Below are 24,590 nucleotides of genomic sequence, written 5' to 3' on the forward strand. Positions count from 1 at the left end.
TGAATGTACTTATTGAAAAAGTCACAAAAGGGATTCATACCTTGGTTAGAAGGTTGGACGAGGTGACCAAACTTGAGATCTTTCCAAGTCTAAAAAAAAATTTTTTTTCAAAATGGGTTTTTAACTGTCATTTGTATAACTCCTATTCCTTTACATATGAATACAAGCATTGTACCTGTGTCTATTTCCTGTAAAGTGATTTTAACTGTTTTGGGTCAAGAGTAATAAATCACTGTACACTCATTTTTTTCTTATATTCATAAAAGAACTCCACCGTGTTTTTTTCTCGGCTATTTTGAATAACATCTAAAACTTTCAAAGACATTAATATCAGCACAGTAACTACAGAAAGTTATAATAAAATCAATACTACCACTGGCTCCAGAAAGAAAGTACTATTAGTCACGATCCCACTGTCTACCTAGATCTTCCCTTCTCTGACCATTACTCCATATCAGTGGTTGTTTTATCCTTAAGGAAAGGAACTATTTAGTTTTTGTATTTATATTTCCAGTCCTTCAGAGCATTTGATACATAATAAGCAGTTAATAAATACTTTTTCATCTATTCATTTCTCCATCTATAAGAAAACAGTAACTAAGGATCATAAGCAAATGTATTAACATGCAATATTTTAAAAAATAATACTGAATATTCAATATAAGTATAAGGAATAAAAATAAAAGAGTTAGAGTCTTAATATATTTCTCTGCATTTCAGGTGAATTTTTCAAAAAGTAACTTCTATTTGCTCTAATCTGACATCAACCCTCTTTAATTGAATAAAAAAAAGAATCTTTTACAAGTCTAAATAGACTCAACTGATCTGTCTTGCATTTACATTTGAAAATTTAGTTTCACAAATAAAATAAAAATGAGGAGCCATGAAGAGACAACATTGTGAGATGACAACCACTCCTTAAAAAGTAAGTACAATTTTAAACTGCATTAAGTGTCCAGAATGAGGTAAGTGATAGTTCATTCTATTTAGCTCAGGACAGAACCACATCAGAGGTACTGCCTTCAGTTATAATTTCCACTATTAGACTAGGAAAGGCATTGAGAATGGTGATGGAATTACTGTGACAGATGATACTCAGTGAAAGAAAAAGGTAATATTTAACTTTGGGATGAGTAAAGAATAGAAATGATAACTGTCTTCAAGTATGAGAAGATCTATTAGACTAAAGAAGAATACTTTTACTTTTTGACCTGGGAAAATAAGGAGCAAGGCAGAAATAGGTTTAATATTTTAAAAATAAACAAGTATAGAATCAGTTGCTGCAGAAATACTCAGATGTATTCAACAAGCATTTAGTATCTATTGTATGCTAGATACTGAGCTAGGTGTTTTGCCATGTAAAGATAAAAATGAAATAGTCCCTGCCCTCAAGAAACTAACATGCTATTAAGGGACATAACATATGCACAGATAAGTACAAACTCTTTGTCAAGAAAATATAAAATGACATCTAGAGAGAAGAACAGAACAGGTTGAACTTGGCATAGGAGGGAGTACTTGAGCTGTGCTTTCAAGGAACTAAGAAGTCTATAGAGTCAAAGTAATTAAACATATTGTAGCCATGGCAATAGCTCATGCAAAGGACCAGTAGAAGAAAAAGGAACATACTATCCAGGCAATGGTAAAAAAGCCAGTTTGACTGGAATGTTGAGTACATGGAAGAGAGTAACACATAATAAAACTGGAAACACAGGATTTTGCCATATTTTGAAGGGCTTTAAATGCCAAACAAATAAATTTGTATTTTATCTCAGAAATAAGAGGCTTTAACAAAAAAGGAAAATGACATAGTAAGAACTTAGCTAGGAATATCAAACAAAAAGCTGAGTGGAAACCAAACAGGAAGCAATTTAAAAGTACATGAGGTAAAGAGGGGCTGAATCAGGTTGATGACTATATAAGTACAGGGGGAAAGTACAGAAAGGAGAGACTATGGAGATAAAATCAATAATATTTGACAACTGATTAGAAAATAGGGTAAGGATTAGAGAAATATAAATCAGAGATTGCAGATCTGGGTATTCACTCAATAGAAACAGGGAACTTAATAACAGAAGCAAATTTTGGGGTGTGCAAGGAGCTGTGTGGAATTGTTCTGGACATAAAGATTTTGAGATGCCTACATGGTAATACATTTAGAAATGTCTAATTTGCAATTGGTAATGTAGGAGTGGATTTAAGGGGGAAAAAACAGGTCTGTGTGTTTAGACCTAGTGTCATTTGCAAATAGATCAGGATTGAATCATTAGAAATCAATGATATCACCAAGATATTAATGTTATTGATGTATGACTATAATAAGTTTATTATGAACTAATTACAATTATTTCTTATGTCCTTAATAATTTCTTTAATTTCATATTCATTTGCTGTGAAATTTTTTTAAATTTCTGACACTGATAATTAGGTTTTCTTAGTCAATTAGGTAAGGACTGATGTCTTTTGGTTAGCTTTTTGCTTTTATTTTCCTTAAAAAGAAGTTCCTAATTTTTAATTATGAATTAATTTAATGGATTTTTCTTCCAAATTTATCAAGGTTGTTCATTTTCAGAATTTGTACTTTAGTATTTTATTTTTAAATTTTTGTGGGTTTCCTAGTGTTTTGTTGCATGCCTAATTCACTGATCTGTTCTGCTGATCTCTTTTGATGATGAAAATGTTTATAAATACAAATTTTCCACCAAGGATTGATATATTAGCTGGATCCCAAAAGTCAAATCAAATAACCAAAAGAACAACATATTATTAATTTTAGTCTTAAAGTTAGCCTGCTACCTTATTCCATATTATAGGTGAGCTCATCCATTAAAAGTTATGAGTGTTATTCATTTCCCTCCATTCTATTCTCTTATATTTTTGTTATTTTATTTTATTTTATTATATCTTTGCTTCTTATATGTATATTTCATTTTTCAATCAACAAAAATATGATCTCTCTCTTCCAATTCTCTCCACCATTGAAAAAGTAAAACAAAATTCCTGTTATAAACATGTTAAATCAAGTAAAACAAATTCTCATATTCAGTCCCCTGTTTACAAAGAAGAGAGCACGAAGAAAGGAGTGTACTCAGCACCAGTGTTTTATGTTTTATTCAATGGATAAAATCATATTTCCCTGAATGTCTTCTCCTCAAACTATTCCTCATCACAGATTCTTATCAGTTCTTCTTCTTTTTTTTAATCTCTCTTAAGCTTTCCCTTAATTTTCCTTCCCTCTTATTTTTCTCTCTTCCTTTCTCTCTTATTTCCAAGCTGGGTGAAATACATTTCTGAACCCAACTCACTATATTATATATTTTTCCTACCCTTCTTGGACCAATTTAGGTGAAAGTAATGCTCACCAAACATTACTTAGGTAATTCTAGAATAATTCTATTCTATATGCTAAAGAAGTCACACTTCATCTTTTCTCTCCTTTTCTTCTTTATCTTTTCTTTTCTTTCTTTTTTTTTAAAGAGCATTAAAACATACTATGTCATATATACTATGACGTATGTATTATTTAACTCCTTCTACATACTCTGGGGTACTGGAGATTCCAAGAATGATGTAGAGATTCTCTTAAATATATGGTTTATTGACACCACCACCAAACAAAAAGCCTCCACAAAAAACAAAAGCCCACATTTGAACCATTAAAAGAAAATTCTGCTATAAATAATCTCTTCAAATAAGCTAATTCCTGTTTATATTTAAGACTTTCAAGATTTCTTGAAAAATAAAAGAAAATATCATGGTCAATGATCTCCCTCTACTCATAAATATTATATGAAGTATAGCATAAAGATGTATGCTCAACAAAATTTTATTGTTTTAATGGAGAAGATCTAGAAGTTGGAGAGAGTCCATCTAAATGGCAAGGTCCTCCAAGTGCTCTAATTTGTAGTTAATGCTAGTTTCATTTAGGGTAAACTGCAGGGCTTCATTCAAAAATGTTTATCTTGATTTGTCTATATAAGACAAAACAGATTTTAAAAATCTACTGTCCAGATTATTATAAAATTCAATGAGATGGATAACCTACTTATACCTAAATATATCTATCAGGTTCAGACAAAGCAGATGGACAACAAATGGGGCCCAAAACTGAAAACCAAGAGAACAACAGTTATATCATGTTCAAGAAATAACAATGACTTCATGTTTTCTTCAGAAACAAAAACCCTTCATTTTAGTACCAATAAAATTACAAATGTTCCTCTATGATTAGAAGACATTTTAAAGTGTTTAAATAATTGAAAGTAAATATAGAAAAGGCAATGAAAGGGGTACATGGAGGCTTTATGCAAGCTTCAATATATAATCAATGAGGAAGGGTCAAAGAAGAACAGAAGTTTAAAAAAAAAAGCTCATCAGGGAAATGTCTGCTGAAAAGACATGTTGAGAGTGAGGAAAGACAAAAAAAAAGTCTCAGAGCTCCTTCTGAAGGCAAGGAAAGGATACACAAGGAAGAGCTAGGTTGGTTCTGTTATTAAATTATCCAAACACATCACCCAGAGTCACACACACACATGATTCAAAGCAGTAGATGAGATGTGATCTGCATCACTATAGGGAACAACATACACAGATCCAATTGAGCACTTAGTACTCTATCTGATTATAAAGATTTGGTTTGCTATAAGAAAATGAAAGCCTGCCTATTCCTTTATCATATTTTTTAATCAAACATCAGCTATCCTCAATATATATCTGTATCATTTACCTAAACATTTAATAAAAATTAGAAAGAAGATATAAATTGGTAATTATTAATATCCCCATGATCATTTTTGTGCAATTAATATTATTTTTCCCATCATTTAACATCTTCCCATTTCTGAAAAATTGATCTTAATACTTTCAAAATTGTATCACTTCTAACAGATTAATTTTGTTTACTCAGCTCTGTTCAGTTGACATTCATGACTTCATTATATTAAGCATTATTTCATATTCCTTATATAACTCACAAGGTACAAAAGTATTTCAGTTCCAAATGTGGTAGTGCTCTTGTGTCATTCATATGAAAAATAGATAACTAAAGAAATTCTAGCACATTTATTCTATTTTTCAGCTTTTGTTCTTTGTCCTTCCAATTTAATCTATAAATACTTTTGAATATATTCAAATTGCACTGCTAAAGGATCTGACAAAAATTATCCAAAAATCAAGAAGTAATCCCCAAATGTAAGATAATTACATTAGCATTCTTTTGTTCATGCTTTGTAAAATTACATTTTTTAAAAATTTCCTATTGATTCTACTAAACTCGGCAAACAACTTTTTATATTTCATGAATGATAGTTTATATATGTTGAAAATTTTACAAATACATTTTAAAAGAAAACTTTACCTGTTGGTCATCTGGAGTCCATATGCCACATGTAATCTGACTTTCCAAATTAATCTCTGATGACCAATGTCTTTGTCCACTGACAGAACCAACCAACACAAATCCATCTCGATATGAGATAAGAGCTTGAGTCCCATCATGACTCCATGTGAAATCACTGACCTTGAGATACACATTTTTTAAAAAGAGGTTAAAAATATATATCAATGGGAAATACTTCTGTAAAAACACAAAAAAGCTTAAAACATACAGATTATGGTGAAAAGCTATTAAATTAATAATAGTGATGCCCAAATAATGCTTATCAAAGTTACTAAAATGTTCTTATAACAGGTTTTCCTTAATGTTGCTTCAGTCTTGCTCACAATACTTAATTGCAAAAGATCAAAGATATTTAAAGATCTTCATCATCTATCCATTTCCAATCTTTTTAATCTTAACATACTCCATAATCCACAAGATCTGTAACCACAAATGGACCTGGGGTAGAGGGTATGGATAAGATTAGGTGGAGGAAATATTCCAAATTCCACCTGAACAGATGCTAGTGCCGATGCCCAGGTCCCAGATAAGTTATAATCATCCAGAAATATTTACTCCTGTCACAAAAGACATTCAGACCTTGCACAAGCACTGGAAGATATGGAGGAAGGAGTGTTACTGGGTGATAATGAGTAAAGTGTACTGTATGTTTGTGGCACCAACAAGACCTTCAATTAGCCCACTGTAAGAGAGGGTGGAATTTCAGCCTATTTCCACACACTTAGATAATTAACATTTGGGGACATACCAAAACCTGGTAGGGCTATGGAATAAACTTTGTAGATTCTAGCAATATAATAAGTATTAGAAATTAAGAGAAAGAGTGGCTTAAGAAACTAATTAAAACATAATGACATAGGTAAAGGACATTCTTCACTAAAAACGTTCAATATAGGTTATTAGATAAACTGTCATATTCTTACTAATTTTATGGAATGAAAACTGTTCCACAGACATGTACATGCTCTGACACATGTTAAATGAGTATTAGCATGGCAATCAAATACATATGAAGTTATCTTCTATGTGAGTAGAGAGAAATACATGCAGTGCTGCTAAAATGCTCATTTTGAAATTGCAGATTTGTTCCAATATGATTGATATATTAAGAAATGATTTGAGAATAATATGAATTTTGTGTTTGTTTTTCTGTGATTTTAACACCAACAAGTATCAAGAGGACACAGAAAACTATTTCATTACACAATAAACTCACAAGCTGCAACTCTTTCTACTTCCACAAGCAAACCCTGTCTTTTTTCAAGGTAAAGTGCCATATTTACTTTATATCTTTTGGTGCAATAGGAACTGTGGGTTTCCAAGGACTGGTTTGCCCTTCTACTGCCCTATGATGGCAATCCTTTTGATCCCCTGAATTGAGGCACAATGAGACCAGTTACAAACGATTTGATTTTTAGCAATCCAAGCTGAGCAACAACTTTAAGCTGTAGACACTGCCATACTTACTGTAGTACCTATATATTTCTTAACTATTTAATATGTATAAAAAATGGTTCCATTTTTCTTAGGTTCTTTCCTAATTCTTTTTCATGAGTCACTAATGAAGTTTTTTAGTATTGTGCCCTAACTCCATTTTCCTCCATAAGCTTTATGGCTTTTATTGTGCAGTTGTATACAGCACAATGATTTTTAGGAATGAGTATATCAAGTCATAACAGTACTGAAAGAGGAAAACTAATAAATGGCAATAAGTGACTAGTATCCAGATTTATGGAAACTGTTATTGAAGACAGTGTTGTAAATCTTTGGTCAAAGAATAAGCTGTAAAGAAAGGCATAGAGCTTCTTTGCATAAACACAAAAGATGTGACAAAAGACAAAAACTAAAAAGATCCCCAAAGTGGTATGTTAATAAGAATGCTTAGAAAATCTGAATTTAACAAGCAATCACAATTCAGATAATTAATTAAATTATTTTAATTAATTAAATTAATTTAATTTAATATGAAAACTTAGAAATTTCCCATGACAGCAATTTAGCTGAAAAGTTGTGATTTTCTACCTTCTCTAGGTATAACTATGATGAGAAACAAAAAGCAAAATGCTAATAAATGGCTCAGGAACATTTCAACTGGCTTTTTTTCACCATTCTTTTATCAGTAAGACTTTCTTACTCTAGAGCACCAGCCCTGAATTCGGGAGGACCCGAGTTCAAATCTGGTCTCAGACACTTAACACTTCCTAGCTGTGTGACCCTGGGCAAGTCACTTAACCCCAGCCTCAAAAAAAAAAAAAAAAGAAAAAAAAAAGACTTTCTTACTCACCTGTGCTCCTCTATCATTCACCAGTTCTACAGACCACCTGCCTTCATACTGAATCCACACAAATATTCCTCCATCTGAATCACAGGTAGCCAATTTCTGGAATGGTTCATTCCACCTTACTAATACAACCTATAAAATAACCAACAAATGAAAACTTATTATTCCTGTAATTTCTGATTATTTCCAGACATCAAATACACTAATAATTATACAACTTACGGTAAAATAAAACCATATGAACAAAAGCAAAGTATTGATTTGGCATGTGGGAGAAATAGAAGAGAGAACTATAGAGTAGATTAAGTACCTCTTTGATAAGATAAATTATTGTTAGTATAACTATTTAATTATAGTAGATTTTAAAGGCTTTTTGATAAATGCAACTAAATAAAGAATTTCCTTTTACCATATATACATTTTTATATGTACTTATTTATATATTGCCTTTCAGTAGACTGTGAGCTCTTTCTGGACAGAGACTCTAGCATCTAGCACAGTGGCCAACCTATAATAAATGCCTAATAAAGATGATGAGAACACCAAATCAAAAAGAATAGAGGAAAAAAGAAATGAGGATCCAGGAAAGAACCTTGAGAGATATCCATAACTCATGGGCATGACCTGAATGAAAATCCAGCAAAAGAGACTGAGGAAAAAGTGGTCAATAAGGTTAGAGGAGAGCCAGAGGAGAACTGTCCTTGGATAGCATCCAAGTCCTCTCAATAAAGCTCCTAAATTGACCTATCACACTCTAGTCCCTAGTTAGACCACAAAACCACAAAGGGACTCTTTCCTAAATACCTGGACAACATTTACTCTAGTTTAACTTATAGAAACTTAGAAATTATTTGTAGATAATCTGCGGTGTGGTTTGGCTCCTCTTGGTGGGAAATCCAAGTACATTCTGGAGTGCTGCATGCAGGGTTTGTTCTTCATCCTTTGTTAACATTCCTAAGATTATCTCATCTTCCTATCAGCACAGCAGTTTTCCTATATAAAAACTCTACCCCTATCCAGCAAGGCTGCTGCTTTATTCAGGAGAGAAGTCTTCTGGGTATGTTACCTCAAATAAATACTTTGATTTGGAAACTATCTGGGCCTGAATTCTTTCAGGATAACACCGCAACATATACCCGTTACCTCAATATCATGAAAGCACAGAGAAAACAGTAAGTATAAAGAGAAACATGCAATTGACAATGTGAAAATCTATAGAGAGATTGAGGATGAAGATGGAGAAAAAGCCAATAGATTCGACAATTCAGAGACTATTGGTAACATTGGGAAGAACAATTTTAGTTAAAGGATAACTATAGAGTTAATATGAGAATGAGAAGCAAAGGAAGTGGAGACATCACTTACAGATCATCTTTACGCAGAGTTCCTATATTAAAAAGCATAAAAACATCTGGTCCTTTCTTAGAAACCAATGAAACCCAAATAACTATTTCACAAAGAATACAGCGACTAATGAATCCCTTTAAAAATACAGAAATCAAATGGAACTTTCTAAGAAAAGTAGTTTTGAAGGAAACAATGAAAAATATCTTAATGTGACCTATTTCTCACTGTGGAGCCAGGAAGGGAGTAATGTTTTATCCCTGATCCATGAGGATCTATAAAGACTCTGTGAAGACAAATGAGAAGGTCCTTCTTCCTTTTTGGAACCATTTCTTTGTAACTAGAGTTCCTTTGGAACCATTTCTTGTAACTAGAGTTATAAGAATTCAATGAAGAAAATGTGAGGAACTAGTTAGCAGAATATCCTAGAAAAAACAATTTCCTATGATTATTAACATAAAAACACAAGGAAAAAATATTAATCTTTAGGATCAATATTAGAAACATTCTTTGAAGCCTGGAGTGAACAGAAAAACTGAGTTTCTACAAGTGAAGAGGAATTAATTAATTGGAGAGTTGATAATGTGGGCTCAGAGATTGGTCATTCTCAAAATCTTGTAAACAGTTTGCATGTTTGTGTCTTCATTGAATTCCAATTGTTAATAAATTTTTATATGTAGACAGAGATAGCAATCACAAAATAAATATTTACTGCTAAGAAGACAGCAATTAATTGAAGTAGAGACTTGATAATTTATGAAAAAGATTACAAGATTATTCATTTAAAGTATCACAAAATACTTCTTGATCAATAAAACACATTGGAAGATAAAAATAAATAAAAAGTAAATGACTTGCTGAGACTGAGTGACATACAAAGTAACGATGATGAGACAGATTCTATATGTAACTTTACTTTTATTTTACTTTCACAGCTAAATGTCAGAGAGCAAAACTTCTCTGTTAAGTTCAAATCCAGCCTCAGATACTTACTGTGTGACACTGGGCAAATCACTTAACCATTGTTTATCTCAGTTTCCTCTTCTATACAATGGATATAATAATAATAGCACCTAGATCCCCAGGCTGTTGTGAGGATCAAATGAGATAATAATAAAAGTAAAGCACTAAGCATGGTACCTGGAACATATAGTAAATGTGATATAAATATTAACTATTAGTATTATTTCCACGTGTAATCTTGATTCCAATGTGTCACTTTAAATAATAAAGATTTTGTTTAGATCTTTTTTAAAAATTATTTAAGAATATTGGTTAAAGAATATTTATGCATTCCCAAAAATATGAGTAAGTAAAGCATTCCATAATGAAAACCACTTAAGTATTACTGTATAGCATCACAAAATTGAAAGTTTATATGGGTAGCACTACAGCACAGTGTCTAGTACATAATAAAATGTTAATAAATAAGGTTTCATTTATTTATTGAAACATTACTAGGAGAGTTAATGTTATCAGTCCCAAAACTGTATTTGCCCAAAACTATGACATACTTCATAGCTTTTCTCACCTGATGACAGCAACTTAGCACTAGGCTTAAATTCAATTGAGTGAAAAATTTATTTAAGAATATCTTGGAAGCAATAATTCAGGTAACTACAAAAAAGTCAGCATTTATCAAAATAAACAAAAACATCTTTATTAAGCATTTAATATAGGTTGGCCACTGTGCTAGATGCTAGAGTCTCTGCCCAGAAAGAGCTCACAGTCTACTGAAAGGCAATATATAAGTAAGTACATATAAAAATGTATATATGGTAAAAGGAAAATAATCTCAGAGGAAAGGCACCAGCAGTGATAGAGAATGGGAAAGGTCTTTTCCACAAGGTGGGATTTGAATTGGATCTTCAGGGAAATCAGAAAATAAAGGAATGGAAGAAAAGTACTGAAAAATAGCAACTGAAAAGACAAAGAAATCAGAGATAAGAGTACAAAGAACAGCAAGAAGGCCTGTACGACTAGATCATAGCATATAGGGAGGAAAGTAAAGTATAAAACCAAAAAAGTAGGAAAGATCCAGGTAGTGAAAAACTTTAGCCAAACAAGATTCTTTTATTTGACTCTTGAATTAAAAGGGAGCCAGAGGTACTGCATATGATACGGGCAGAACTACATCTGTGGAGTAGAACAGGTGAAACTTGGCTTAGAATGGCAAGGTGTGGTGAGTGTGACTGAAGAACTCAGAAGACCCAAGTTTTCAGTCTATATAACTATAGTATTTTGTGATACTTTAAATGAATAATCTTGTAATCTTTTTCATAAATTATCAAGTCTCTACTTCAATTAATTGCTGTCTTCTTAGCAGTAAATATTTATTTTATGATTGCTATCTCTGTCTACATATAAAAATTTATTAACAATTGGAATTCAATGAAGGAGGAGTTCTCAACAACTTCTCAGTTAAGAAGCTTATCACCACAAGGTAGATACTAAAATAAAAGATCTAAGAAAATCTAAGTGAAGCCCTAGTCTGATCAGGCATCTAAGGTTCTTGGATAATGAGAGAGAAATGAAAGTGAAAATATCTGTTTAAAGGTCCAACAAAGTATTTCATATTTTGTGTCTTAAAACACAAATAAATCTTTGAGAACAATATAATAGAGACTTCAGAATTTCATGTTTTAAATATGAAAATGAATTCCTAATATGCTTTGGTGTTTTAAACATCTGTTTTATGATGAAGAAAGTGGCTATTCTATATGCAGAGAGAAAAAGACAGAAAAAAAATGGAAGGAAAGGAAGGTAGTAAAAGATAATTATAAAAAATAGTACCAAACTATAAAATACTTTGTAGTTATAATTCAGTAGATGAAAAACTGATATAAAGATAAATTCTTCAAAACTTTATATCTAACTATCTAAACAATTTATATTACTTGACAAAAAGAGACTCCATGTTAGGATAATACTAAAAACCCTGGCAAAAGCAAAGGTAACCTTAATTCTTTCCTTTAATATTGCTCTGAGGACCAACCTAGAACATAGCATGTCCCATAAGAGGAAGCATTTTAAACTTCATCCGAAAGTTGAATACCTTTTGATTCTACAATGCTTATCTAATGATATATTGTTACCTTTGTACCTCCCATATTAGTTGACACCATCTAGCTACCATCTCTTACTCAGGAAATAGAACATAATTTATTTCTTGAGTACTTCTGAAAAGAACAGGATTCTACTAGACTTACCCTGGAGAAGGCTGAAATGAATGGGCATCAGATGTTCCTCTATGTTTTCCCCATTCCATTAGCAATCAGTTCTTCATTAGAAAAGTGCTCATAGTAAGTAGGTTCTTAATAAAATGTTTGGGAATGAAATAGTGAGCGTGGGGAAAGGGATTAAACACAAATCAGAAAAATGTAGAAATGTACTGTTTTTGATCAAGTCATTCTCCAATTAATAAATGGTCAAAGGATACAAACAGACAATTTTCAGATGAAGAAATTGAAAATATTTCTAGTCATATGAAAAGGTGCCCCAAATCACTATTGAGCAGAAATGCAAATTAAGCCAACTCTGAGATACCATTACACACCTCTCAGATTGGCTAGGATGACAAGGAAAAGATAATGATGAATGTTGGAGGGGATGTGAGAGAACTGTGACACTAATGCATTGTTGGTGGAATTGTGAAATGATCCAACTATTCTGGAGAGCAATATGGAATTATGCCCAAAGGGCAATCAAATGTGCATATCCTTTCACTCAGCAGTGCCCTACTGAGTCTATATCCCAAGGAAATAATAAAGGAGGGAAAGGACCCAAATGTATAAAAATGTTTGTGGTAACCCTTTTTGTAGTAGCAAGAATCTAGAAACTGAGTGGATGCCCATCAGTTGGGGAAGGGCTGAATAAGTTGTGGTATATTAAAGTAATGGAATATTATTGTTCCACAAAAAATGTTGAATAAGCTGATTTCAGAAAGGCCTGTAAAGATTTTTCATGAACTGATGTTGAGCAAAAAATAAGCAGAACCAGGAATACATTGTACATAGTAACAGCAAGATTGTATGATGATTAACTATAAAAGACTTGGTTTTTCTCAGTGCTTCAGTGATTCAAGGCAATTCCCAGTAAACTTTGGATAAAAATGCCATATCCATGCAGAGAAAGAACTATGGATACTGAATGTAAGTCAACATATGCTATGTTCACTTTTTTTTTTCTGGGTTTTTTTTCTTTTGTCATGGTTTTTCCCTTTTGTTCTGATTTTTCTCTCTCAACATGACTCATAAAGAAATGTGCATTTAAAAAGTTAATGTACATGTATAAACAGAAAAAATAAACCAGTTAATAAAAAAAAAATAAAAAGAGAACTCCAAGTGTCCAAACTCCTTTTATGAATGTGAACAAATATACAACTTTGTCTAGTTTTAGAGAATTGCTTTCTTTGAGCTTTGAGATAAGTGAGAAGATAACTCTGACTTAATAGGGTGATACAATTAATATTAGTCTGGCCTTTTGAGGCAACTAGATTTCTCAGTGGACAAAGCATTGGGCCTGGAGTCAGGAAGACCTAAATTCAAATCTGGCTTCACCCTGTAAAAAAACAATAAACAGTTATGTTCCCATAGTGGAGGAAAACCAATAGTCTGGAACTGGAAACAGTCCAGAGGAGGAGAGCAGGGAAACTCCTGAAACCAGTTGAAACCAGGTAAAACTGAACAGAATTAGTTGTGTAATGAAAAAGCTAAAAGTATCGATGTTAGCTAGAGTACACAGGCTTAATTCTTTCAGAAATATTAACTTCTCCTTCCCCAGGAAGAGCTAAAAGCTCATTATAATGGTCATAAAATGTATATAGTGGGAGGGGGGGCATAATAAAGAGTGTATGTTGTAGGAGAATCGGGAAAGAATGTTAGCCTCATCACCCCAGCCACTAGGGAGATGGGAGAAGGACTTTGCAGCCAGGAGAAATAATAAAAGACTCTGATCTTGCCTCTGTAAAGTGTATGAGACCTCATTTTGAATTTCACACCCTCTTCCTGCAGGAATGTATTAAAAGTTTAAATTTTATTTTTATTTCCAACAGACATTCACCAGCTGTTTGACTTTCTTTGACTTAATCCTCTGAAGAAGGAAATGGCAAACCATCCCATATCTTTGCTAAAAAAAAAAAAAAAAAACCTCAGATAGGATCACGAATAGTATGACATGACTGAACTATACCACCATATAAATTATTTGTATAAACTATAAAAATATCACATGTGCATAATTCTATGCACAGGGAAAAAGACAGACACTTGCACATATATATCAGTATGTATAGTGTGTTTTTGAATATATACTACACTTTCCTTAATTTCTCTTCTAGAAACACTATCCCCCACAGGACTTAATAGGAGGTGACACTCAACTTTGTGGTCAGTTTCCACCTATAATTTATCTTATCAGTCAATCTATTCCCTGCTGAGCAAAAACACCCTAATGTTTCAAAATTATATCAACTATTAGAAGCTAACAGGTTTCAACTGGTATATAAAACCTGCAGCCATAGTACTTCCAGCTGTGTTCAGATCAGATCACAGAATTAAAAGTAGGTGCAGGCAATTTTTCATAGATTTTGAAAGTTTGCTTAAGAGAAAACCAAATATATACAATACATGAAGATAAAAAAGAAAGGAAAAAAAAAGCCCCTGGGACCATTTTTAATTGTTTTAATTGGAACTATTTAAAAAGCTTTTAAATAGAAATAAATCCCATAGGCATTTTTCCTATCAATTGAAAGGCATATTTCAACACAATGTATATCTTTTTATGTATCCACTAATACAGAATGTTTTGTACCAATGCAGGATCAATTCTCCAAAGCTTTGCTCTAGGGCTTCTCCCCTTCTCTCTAACCTCTCTCCCTCAATATATCAGCTTCACCGGATTCAGTCTTTTAAACTGATGACTCCCAAAGACTGATGTCCAGCCCTAATCTCTTTTTAAATTCTGCATCACTGGCCAACTCTAAAAAAATCTCCACTTGGAAGTCTCACAAGTACTTCAAATCAGTAATTCTAAATTAGACTCCATCATCCTCATTAAATCTACACCACCTCTAGGGTAGAAAAATATACACAGGATTGAACTTGGTATCAGGAAGATCAGAATTCAAATAATGCTTCAGATACTTACTAATTGTGTGAGCCTGGGCCATTTAATCCTTCTATCTCAGTTTCATAATTTGTAAAATGGGGACAAAATCACAGAACCTGCCAGATAGTGTAAGGATCAAACTTTTAAAAGGGATTATGAACTTATGTCTTTAAAGCACTTTGCAAATTTTATGTGCTTATATTATCACCACTACTATCATCATTATTTCTTTTGAAAATAAAATTTTATCAGTTTCTAATGTTGAGTCATTTGATATTGACAAGAAGTTTCTTTTCTGGGCCTTTAAAAGATGTGGCAGTAGCACTTGAAGGAACAAGTATCAATCTACATCTTCCTGAGATGATTGCTATAGACCTTGGCTAAAAGTACTGTTTTTCCCAAGGCTCTACTAATGATGGAATTCTTTGACTCCTCCACCTCTCACCCTCAGGAATCTCTTCATTGGTAAATCTCAGGAGACAAATTGCAGGATACAATCAGCCTAGTTAACTTATAATTCATGGACGGCATCTGATCAAAGGGTAGAATTATGAATCACTTCAATGTCTACATAAGGAGCACTCTTGGACTTCCAGGAGATTCACAAACCCACAGAAACCCACAATCCCACTCTTGGAGGCGGAGTTAGATTCATTCCAACTTCCATCTTTGTGCTGGCTGGAGACATTCAGAGAGAGCTCTCAGAACCAAGGAGAGAGATAGGCCTCTAAGAAAGCTAACTGGGCCCAAGAGAAGAAACAAGACTTTGAAGGAGAAAATAAAGGATCTGGACTTTTAACTCCTGGCTGCATTTGGGATTACTGAACAGAACTGAAAGGAAGGCTCCTTCCAGAAGCTCCCCAAGAAACCTGCTCTCAGAGAACATTATATTTTAGAGAAGAGAACATTACAATAATGGTTCTATAAAATTCATTTATAGACCCACCTAAAGAATGGCTTATGAGGTTTAATCTCTTATACAGGCTCTTTACTTTACATCTTTACTTCTGTTAGTTCTTGCTAGTTAGTCTTGCTAGTTCATCTGTGGTCCAGTTTTCACTCATGTCATATTTGCTCATGTTATCTCCTATTTAATAAATTCCATTGGTTCCCTATTAGCTCTAGGATCAAATATAAAGTCTTTGGTCTCATTTTAAACAGTTCTTCATCATCTAGCTCCTTCCTACCTTTTCAGTCCTCTTATACTTGACTGCCTGCTAGAATTCATAAATAATTGTTCCTAGAACATGACATTCAAGTCTGGATTCTGCATATTTCTACAGAATTTCCCCTTTGCTTGGATTTTACTTGCTCCTTATCTTCAACCACTGGATATCCTCAGTTCCCTTCAAGTTCTGGCTAAAATTCCACCTAATGCAAAAAGTTTTTCATATTCCTTCTTCCTGCTAATCTTAATATTTTTCCTTTAAGACTCTCTCCAATTTATGCTATTTTTTTCTCTTTTTGTACATTGTTTTTGGTATGTTACTTTGAGATCAAGCTTTGTTGTTTTTTTTTTTGTTTGTTTTGTTTTTTTGCCTTTCTTTGTATCTGTAGTGCTTAATACAGTACTTGGCACATAACAAATGCTTATAACTGTGGATTTTCATCATGTTCATCTTTCTTGACATCCCTGAAGCCTTTGACTTGATTAATTTTTTTATTTTTTTTATGACACTACTGATTCTCCTCCTTTTTTTCTGACTACTGCTTCTCAGGCCTTGTTGCTGAATCTTCATCTAGTTCATACTTGGTTACTATGAACGTCACCCAAGATTCAGTTCTTCCTCTATATTATAATTTTGCTTGGTGATCTCTTTTTCCCCATTGATTCAATATCATCTTTCTGGATGGTTCTCAGATATATTTATCTAACCATTCTAACCATTTAACATATTTATTCTAACCATTAATGACCTCTAGTTTCACATCTCCAAATATCTATTGGACACCTCAAACTTTATATCCCCATAGATATGTCATTTCCCTACTCAATAAACTCTGGTAGTTCCCTATTGCTTCCAGGATTAAATAACAATTCTCTTCAGCTTTTAAAGTTCTTGCTATACCTTACAAAAGATACTTCATCTCTGGGCTCTGTATTTTAATTGGCTGTCCTCTGTGTATTGAGTATTCTTGAGTATTCTTTTCCCACATCTCTTACCTCCTAGCTTCCTTCAAGTCTCAGTCAAAGTGTCATTTTTTTTCCAGTTCCCATTAATTGGTAGTTCCTTTACTTTGAGATGATCTCCTTTATTATATAAGTATGTGAATACACACACATATATAGTTTGTACATAGTTATTTGCCTGTTGTCTCCCCCATTTCAATTTTATTGAAAGCAGTGCCTTTTTCTGCATTCTAGAGTACCTGGAACATTAAGACTTGGACTCCATTTGACTTCATAACTAAGACAATGAAAAATTATTCATGGACTTTTTCTGATATAATAAAATCTACATCACATAGCTTTAATTTAAATTTAGTTTAAAATTTTGTGGTATACCTATTCTACAAATATTCTATCCAGTTACAGTTTTCAGTTACAATAATGATCTAGGATATACCTAGATTATGGTATAACAGGTAAACAAAGGCACTATACACTAACTGCATCATGTAAAACACCAATTAGTGTACACCTTCAATGGAAAGTGAGGCAAAATGAACCTGGAATGATTCTTCTGTTAAAGAACATTTAAACAACATTTATCCTCATGGTTTTATTAATTTTTTAAGTTGTTTTAAAATAAATAATTTATTTTATTTTGACTAGCGAGGGGTATACTTTTTTCTATAGCTGTAAAAAAGAAAACATATAACCTAGATTATAGCAATCAGATGCTATTATAATTTACTTATAGCAACCAAATGCCCCCAATACTTTGTTTAAAGAAATACAGATATTCTCAATTGCTTTTCTGAGGTTATCTCTACGTTTTTTAGGAAAAAGCTGTTGTCTTCACTTAAAAGTATTTCTGTCACAACTTGTGTTAACATAGGGAAATAGGCTTTGGTATTTGAATTCAGAACTTCTAAAACACTATTATAGGAAATGTTCCAAGTGGACAGTCTGATTTTGCAACAATGGCATGCTAAAAATACATTGCAAAAATTTGCTGGATCAGACTACTGTCTGGTATTTAAATCAACACATTATTTTATGTTTGACATGAAATAAGTGCATAGCTGAAGTTCTTATAATCTTTGTTATTCTTTTTCATTAGATCATGATCCTTAAGGATAGAAGGGGGAATAATGAACTACTACATTTAGGAATGCTGAAATTTCAAATAGAATCAACTGCAACTTTCTAGTTAGGTTTTTGTTTTGCTTTGTTTTTAAACACATTCTTAGCCTAAAATAGAGGACTGACCAAATAAAACTAATATATTTGATCAGTGATAGAAATTCTACTAACTGATCAAGAAGATACAAACTTCAAACCGACATAATTTTATTGGGACTCAAGCCTCAGCTTCAGATCACTCCCCACAATCATTGCCTTGTCTCTTACAAATATGCTCCTAAAAGAAAGTAGAGAAAATCATATAACTGTTCTATTTGAGTCTACTAAAAATTTGTTACATAACCTTAACTGAGCTCTTACTACTAAGCACCTTACTTTATCTCCTTCATCAACTTAATATCCTATTCTCCACATTGCTTCTTCCAAACCCTTTTATCCCTTCTCAAGTCTCCCATAGTTTGGTTTCCCTTCTCCCCCTACTCTCTCAGCAGAGAACTTATCTCATATCTTACAGAACAAATGAACTCTTCTCTTCTCCCCTTTTCCGCATATTTCATCACTCAGATGCCTTCTGTCATACTCTTTTCCTTCACCCTGTTTCACATGATGAAGTAACTTCACACCTTACCTCTTCTACTTTCCTTCTATCTACTAGCTTGCCTTGCTATTACTATCACCCATCCTCTTCCACCTCCACCCAGGATCCCTCCTTTATTCTCCTTTATTCTATTTATAGAAAGGCTGAGTCCCAATAAATTACCTCGAAAGATCGGGCCACCAAATGATGAGGAATAAACTGAGGTATAAATCGAGATGGGTCAGGTTCCTTTTCTCTCTCTCCTTCCTTCCCCAAAGTAACCAAAGGCGGGGTGGGCAGCAAATGAATTTGCTACTTAATGCTGTATGGAAACAAAGTATTGATAGTAAAGGGATAGACAGGCATTAGGCCTTCAGGAAGACCCAAACTGCCTGCAAGGGGACGTCAGTTGACGGACATTGGCTGGTATACACTAAATGCAAAGATTTCATTTTTTCAACCTTCTTTATATACATAACTAGAGTCATCAAAACAATGTTTGCACAGAGATGTTATCCAAGAGGTTCCGGAGATATTTGTCAATAATACAAGGAATTCTCTATTGTTGTAAATAAGACAGGAATTTTCTTATTATTGTAAATAATACAAAAATTCTCTATTATTATCTCCTTCAGTCTCTCCCCAGAAAGAAATTTCAGATCATTAGAATGGGGGCTGAAACCCAAGCCAGCTGGGGGCTGGGAACAGCCCAAACTGGCTCAGATACAGATCTTGTAAATCAAAGGTACAAGGAATCTTAAAGGGGGGCTATGCCTGCATCACTACTAACCCGTCTGGGTTCCCTATAGTTCCAACTAAAATTCCACCTTCTAGAGCAAGCCTATTGATTCCAATATCTTCCCACTATTATTTCATACTATTTATCCTGTATATAGTTTGCTTTGTATGTATTTGTTTGCATATTGTCTCTCCAATTAGATTAGACACTCCCTTGAGGGCAAGGACTGTCTTTTGCCTCTTTTTGTATCCCTGGTGCTTAGCATTAAGTATGCACTTAATAAATCTATTAAAAAATAAATGTGGTTGGTGCAGATACTTCCTCCAATGATGTGGATTTCAACCTTCAAGAAACAATCTTTAGGAACTGCTGTGTCTGAAAAATTCATCAAGCTGACATCAGCTTGGAGATAGGCATCTAGGTTGGTCCAAATACAGCTAAAATACAGCAGTGGATATATACTAGATTTCCAGCTTGGGAGCAATTGCCAAAGCCTTGAGCTTCATTTGGCATAGCTTTTAAGAACCCTGGGAATAATCCATGATGTCCTAACAAGCCATCAGAATAAGACTTAAATGAAAATAAAAACATAAAGGTTAAATAAACACTCTAAAAACAATACAAACTCATACCTAAAAAGAAGAGATTAAATCTTTATAATGAATTTACATGTGGAGAAACCTGGACTTACATATTACCAAAAAAAATGTTTTTAATAATATTATTTCTGATTCTTACTCCATTGAACCAATAAGCCATTTTGTTTCAATTATTGGCTATACCAAATCATAGGGAGGAAGAGGGGTAATTCAGATTGAGATATTGATCTGGTGTGTGTGTGTGTGTGTGTGTGTGTGTGTGTGTGTAATGTCAACCTCCTTTAAAGATTTTTTAATTTTAATTTTTTTAATGTGAGGAAATATGCATGAAAAGTTATCTTTTGATGAGATTACTTTGTGAAAGTTTTTTATAAGGATTATAAGAAGACAAGAAACTTGCTTGGGTATTCAGTTAAGAAGTTTGTTGTAATAATCATTTAAAACAAACTTTTTTTCCCCCACCACTAACAGTTGAGCCAACACATTTGAATTTTATAGCATCCTCAATGTGCTTATAGAGGAAATAGAAATGGCACTACAAAGAACAAAGAGAGGAAAAATGGACAGAATAAATCAAATACATTCAGAGGAGATCTATGCTAAAGACAATTCAGATGTGAGGGTATTGAGAGAATAATACACAAGATTAAAGAAGAGGAAAAAACCTGGAACCTTATTAATATTCAAAAAACATAACCATTACAGACCTATATAGTTATATTCCTATGTATACAAAATGAAACTCATCTATACATAATAGGATAAGATATTAGTAGGAAAATAAGGCAACTTTACAAGTGATAATCAAAAACAGGGAAAAAAATTTTCCATATCTAATAGTAAAATGTTGAGAATAAGAGACTATAATGTACTTTTAACTGATTTTGAAAAAAAACTTTGATTTGGTATAGTAAAATGATACTTTATAAGATTTGATGCGAGGTTTTTCTCATCCATCCATCAAAATTATTCAAGATTTTTTAAAGATATAACAATACAAGCAATCCTGTTCAGTAATCCACTAATAACAAATAGAAGATGAGGCATAAAACAGAGATACTTTTCAAAGATTTTCTCAAATGTGACGGAGGAAAGTTAATATGGAATCCAGATCAAGGAAAAATTCCTTGTGGATAATGAGGTCCTCCAAAATATAGATGAAACAGTATTGATTATATCAAGAAAGAACTGAATGAATTAATGAATAGCTAGTATTTAATAAATAGTGCTTTAAGGTTTACAAAGAGCTTTGTAAATATATCTTTATAGGTGTAATTATCACTCCCATTTTATAAAGGGGAAAACTGAGGCAGATAGCAGTTACATGACAAGCAAGTTTCTTAGGCCACATTTTACATGTGGAGAAACCTGGACTTACATATTACCAACTTTCTGACTCTGGGTCTAATATTTTATCCATTCTGCCACCTAGCTGCATTATAGATATAGATAATAAACATGAAGAATGTCTATTTCCCAGCTGATAGCATGAATTTGGATGGATTCCCTATGAAGGTTGTCTCTCCATTTCTCTACCATACCAGACTTCAAATGGTAATGAATTAGGCCAAAAACTAAACAAGAGTAGAATGAACTGCTTTAAAGAAAAGAGAAAGCAGTTTACCATTCCCAAGCTTCTTGAAAACAAAAGCTCATCTTTTCAATATTAAGATTATATTGGTAGTGCAACATGACAATAAAGCATGAAATAAAACTGCTTTTGAAGAATTAAAAATAAGTATCACTTACAAGGCAAGAGAGAAGTGTACAATACAAGTAAGCAGGTTTTAACTTATAACCAATGAGGAACAACAAAGAAGAATGGAAATATGTTATCAAAGAACTGTATTACAGGAAGAGGAAATAGGTGGTACTGACAAAAAAGAGAGGACAAGTGGAGAAGTAGAGTGATCCACTAACTCCCTCACAATGTCAGGAAAAAGCCTACTGTGTTAAGTGATTTCTATGTGATAAATTCCTAGAAGATGATGAAATGAAGTACACAAAAAGCAGGCTTGGATGGGTTGTGATTGAAACCATTTGAGGAAACTCAAATTATTATTCACTAATGTATTTTAGTATAGGATCTTTAAACATTGTATAGGTTCTTTATTATCTCTCTGAGTACTATGTATTTTTCTTGTTGCCTTCTCTGCGATTATAATCTCAAACTTCCGGTTTTGGAACCATATGAATTACTGTAAAGTTTGTCCTAGCCCCTCATTGTCATATTGCATATGCTTGTTTTAAATATCTGTTGAGTTTGAGATTTTTGTTCATTCTCTTTCATTTTACTGGTAAGTTCAATCCATTCATATGTAAGATTACAATTGTTTTAGTGTTTTATTCTTTTGGTGTTTATTTCTTTTTTCCTCTCAAGTTGGTCCCTGAGATTGCTTACTTTTACATGATCCCAGTTTCCTCCCATAGACTATATCCCATTACTCTGCCTCAAACTAAATTTCTTGATATTTTACTATAATTCTCTAATTTTTTTTTATCCTTTCCACTGTCAAGTCTTTCTTCCTCTGGTTCCAGTACTTTATCCATGGTCCACCTAGCTGCACTAGATATTGGACATGAAGAATGCCTATTATCCAGCTGATAACATGTACTTGAACGGATCTCCTATGGAGTATGGAGTTTCTCTCTCCATTTCTCTACATATGAAAGAGTTCAAATGGGCAAAATATTAGGCCAAGAATTGAACAAGGAGATTTTACACTTATATAAGAACATGGTTTTAAATAAGAATACATTTACCAACCTAAAAGAGGTGATTATAAAATAATATAATATAATAATAATATAATAATATAAAATAATTGTACAGTTTGGAGATTTGTAAACCTAATTGTATTTCTTTCAACCTGTCAAAAAGATGTTTCTTTTTCCTTGAGTAAAGAACAGATTATTATCATACACTTTGATAATTGTAGTCTGTGTGACTACAGTGAATTTTATATGCATTTTGGTTATTAAACCACAAATATTATCACCCACAAAATTAAATGTCATTAATTTAGCATTTCCAAACTTAAACCTGATGAATGGTATTCTGTAATGAAAACATTTCACACATTATCCTGTCTTAATTACCATTTGCTTGGATTCTAATTTTTCATTATCATTGCAGATGTGAATATTGTGCAGAGACCTATTTAAATAAACATGTATGAAATAGAATTGGAAGTAACTAAGTTCTTATGTACAGACTAGTGACATGACACAGTTATGTGTACATGAAATATACTTCTGGAAACTAGATCATATTCATCTATACATGGTTTTATCTGTGGGGTTTTTTGGTTTCTTGTGTTATATTTACTAAGTATGATCATGTGATCAGGTGTACATGAAATATACTTCTGGAAACTAGATCATATTCATCTATACATGGCTTTATCTGTGGGGTTTTTTGGTTTCTTGTGTTATATTTACTAAGTATGATCATGTGATCAGGCCTTATATCGTGAAAGAGTTTAGTTCAGTGTGCACCATATTATCTGAATTCAAAATAAGATGACAATTGATTCTAATTGTACCTAAAAGTAACTGCAAATGGTAGTGTCTAATAATGTATAAAGTGCATTGGAAAGGGGCTTGTTTCATTGTTGCATTTGTTTTTTAATCTGTTAAAAGAATATTAATTAAAAACCCTCTTTCTAATAAAAAAGAATATACCTAGCAACTTTAATGAAATTCTATCTTAAAGAAACTATGGATATGAGGAATTCAGAGTAATATGGGACAATCTACATGAAATGCTATTGAATGAAGTAAACAGAAAAACATATGCACCATAATGTAAACAGAAAGGCAGCCAATCTCTGATTCAATAAAATGACAAACCTTAGACTTGAAAAAGAGGTTGAAACACCTGCCTTTTTGCAAGAGAAATGGGAGATTCTGGGTATACAACATAGCAAATGTTAAATTGAACGTGGTTACTATGTCAGCTGGTCTTGTGTAATCATTTGACTTGTTTAAAAATGAGGGTTTAATAAAAGTGGAAATATATGGAAATAATTGCGGTATAAAAACCCCAAAAAGACAATTAACAAAAATTTCAAAATTATTTTAAAAATTCTCTTTACTCTTTCCTTTCATCCTAATTTATTCTCTTAAGAGTGACATTTATAGCTGATCATCACACATTCTTGCCCCTCCAATACTTAATATCTTTTCCAATCATCTTAGCCAATCTGAGAGGTATGAGGTGGTATTTCAGAGTTGCTTTAATTTTCATTTCTCTAATCAATAGTGACTTAGAGCATTTTTTTAATATGACTAT

The 24,590-nt window shown here is 32.7% G+C and overlaps 1 protein-coding gene across 11 annotated transcripts in view; it reads right to left on the reverse strand.

Annotated features, from left to right (window-relative positions):
- TULP4 (TUB like protein 4) overlaps positions 1 to 24,590 on the reverse strand; it is a 196,817-nt gene that overhangs the window by 83,074 nt on the left and 89,153 nt on the right. For 10 of the 11 annotated variants that reach the window (XM_074309420.1, XM_074309422.1, XM_074309423.1 and 7 more), the window contains 2 exons: positions 7,683 to 7,811; positions 5,357 to 5,518 (listed from right to left, as the gene is read on the reverse strand). In XM_074309420.1, the coding sequence (XP_074165521.1) occupies positions 5,357 to 5,518; positions 7,683 to 7,811 (291 nt within the window). Of the gene's footprint in view, positions 1 to 5,356; positions 5,519 to 7,682; positions 7,812 to 12,232; positions 12,337 to 24,590 lie in introns of all 11 variants that reach the window. The other variant, XM_074309429.1, reaches the window with a different exon arrangement.

Source organism: Sminthopsis crassicaudata, chromosome 4 (assembly GCF_048593235.1).
Source record: "Sminthopsis crassicaudata isolate SCR6 chromosome 4, ASM4859323v1, whole genome shotgun sequence".
NCBI classification, from domain to species: domain Eukaryota; kingdom Metazoa; phylum Chordata; class Mammalia; order Dasyuromorphia; family Dasyuridae; genus Sminthopsis; species Sminthopsis crassicaudata.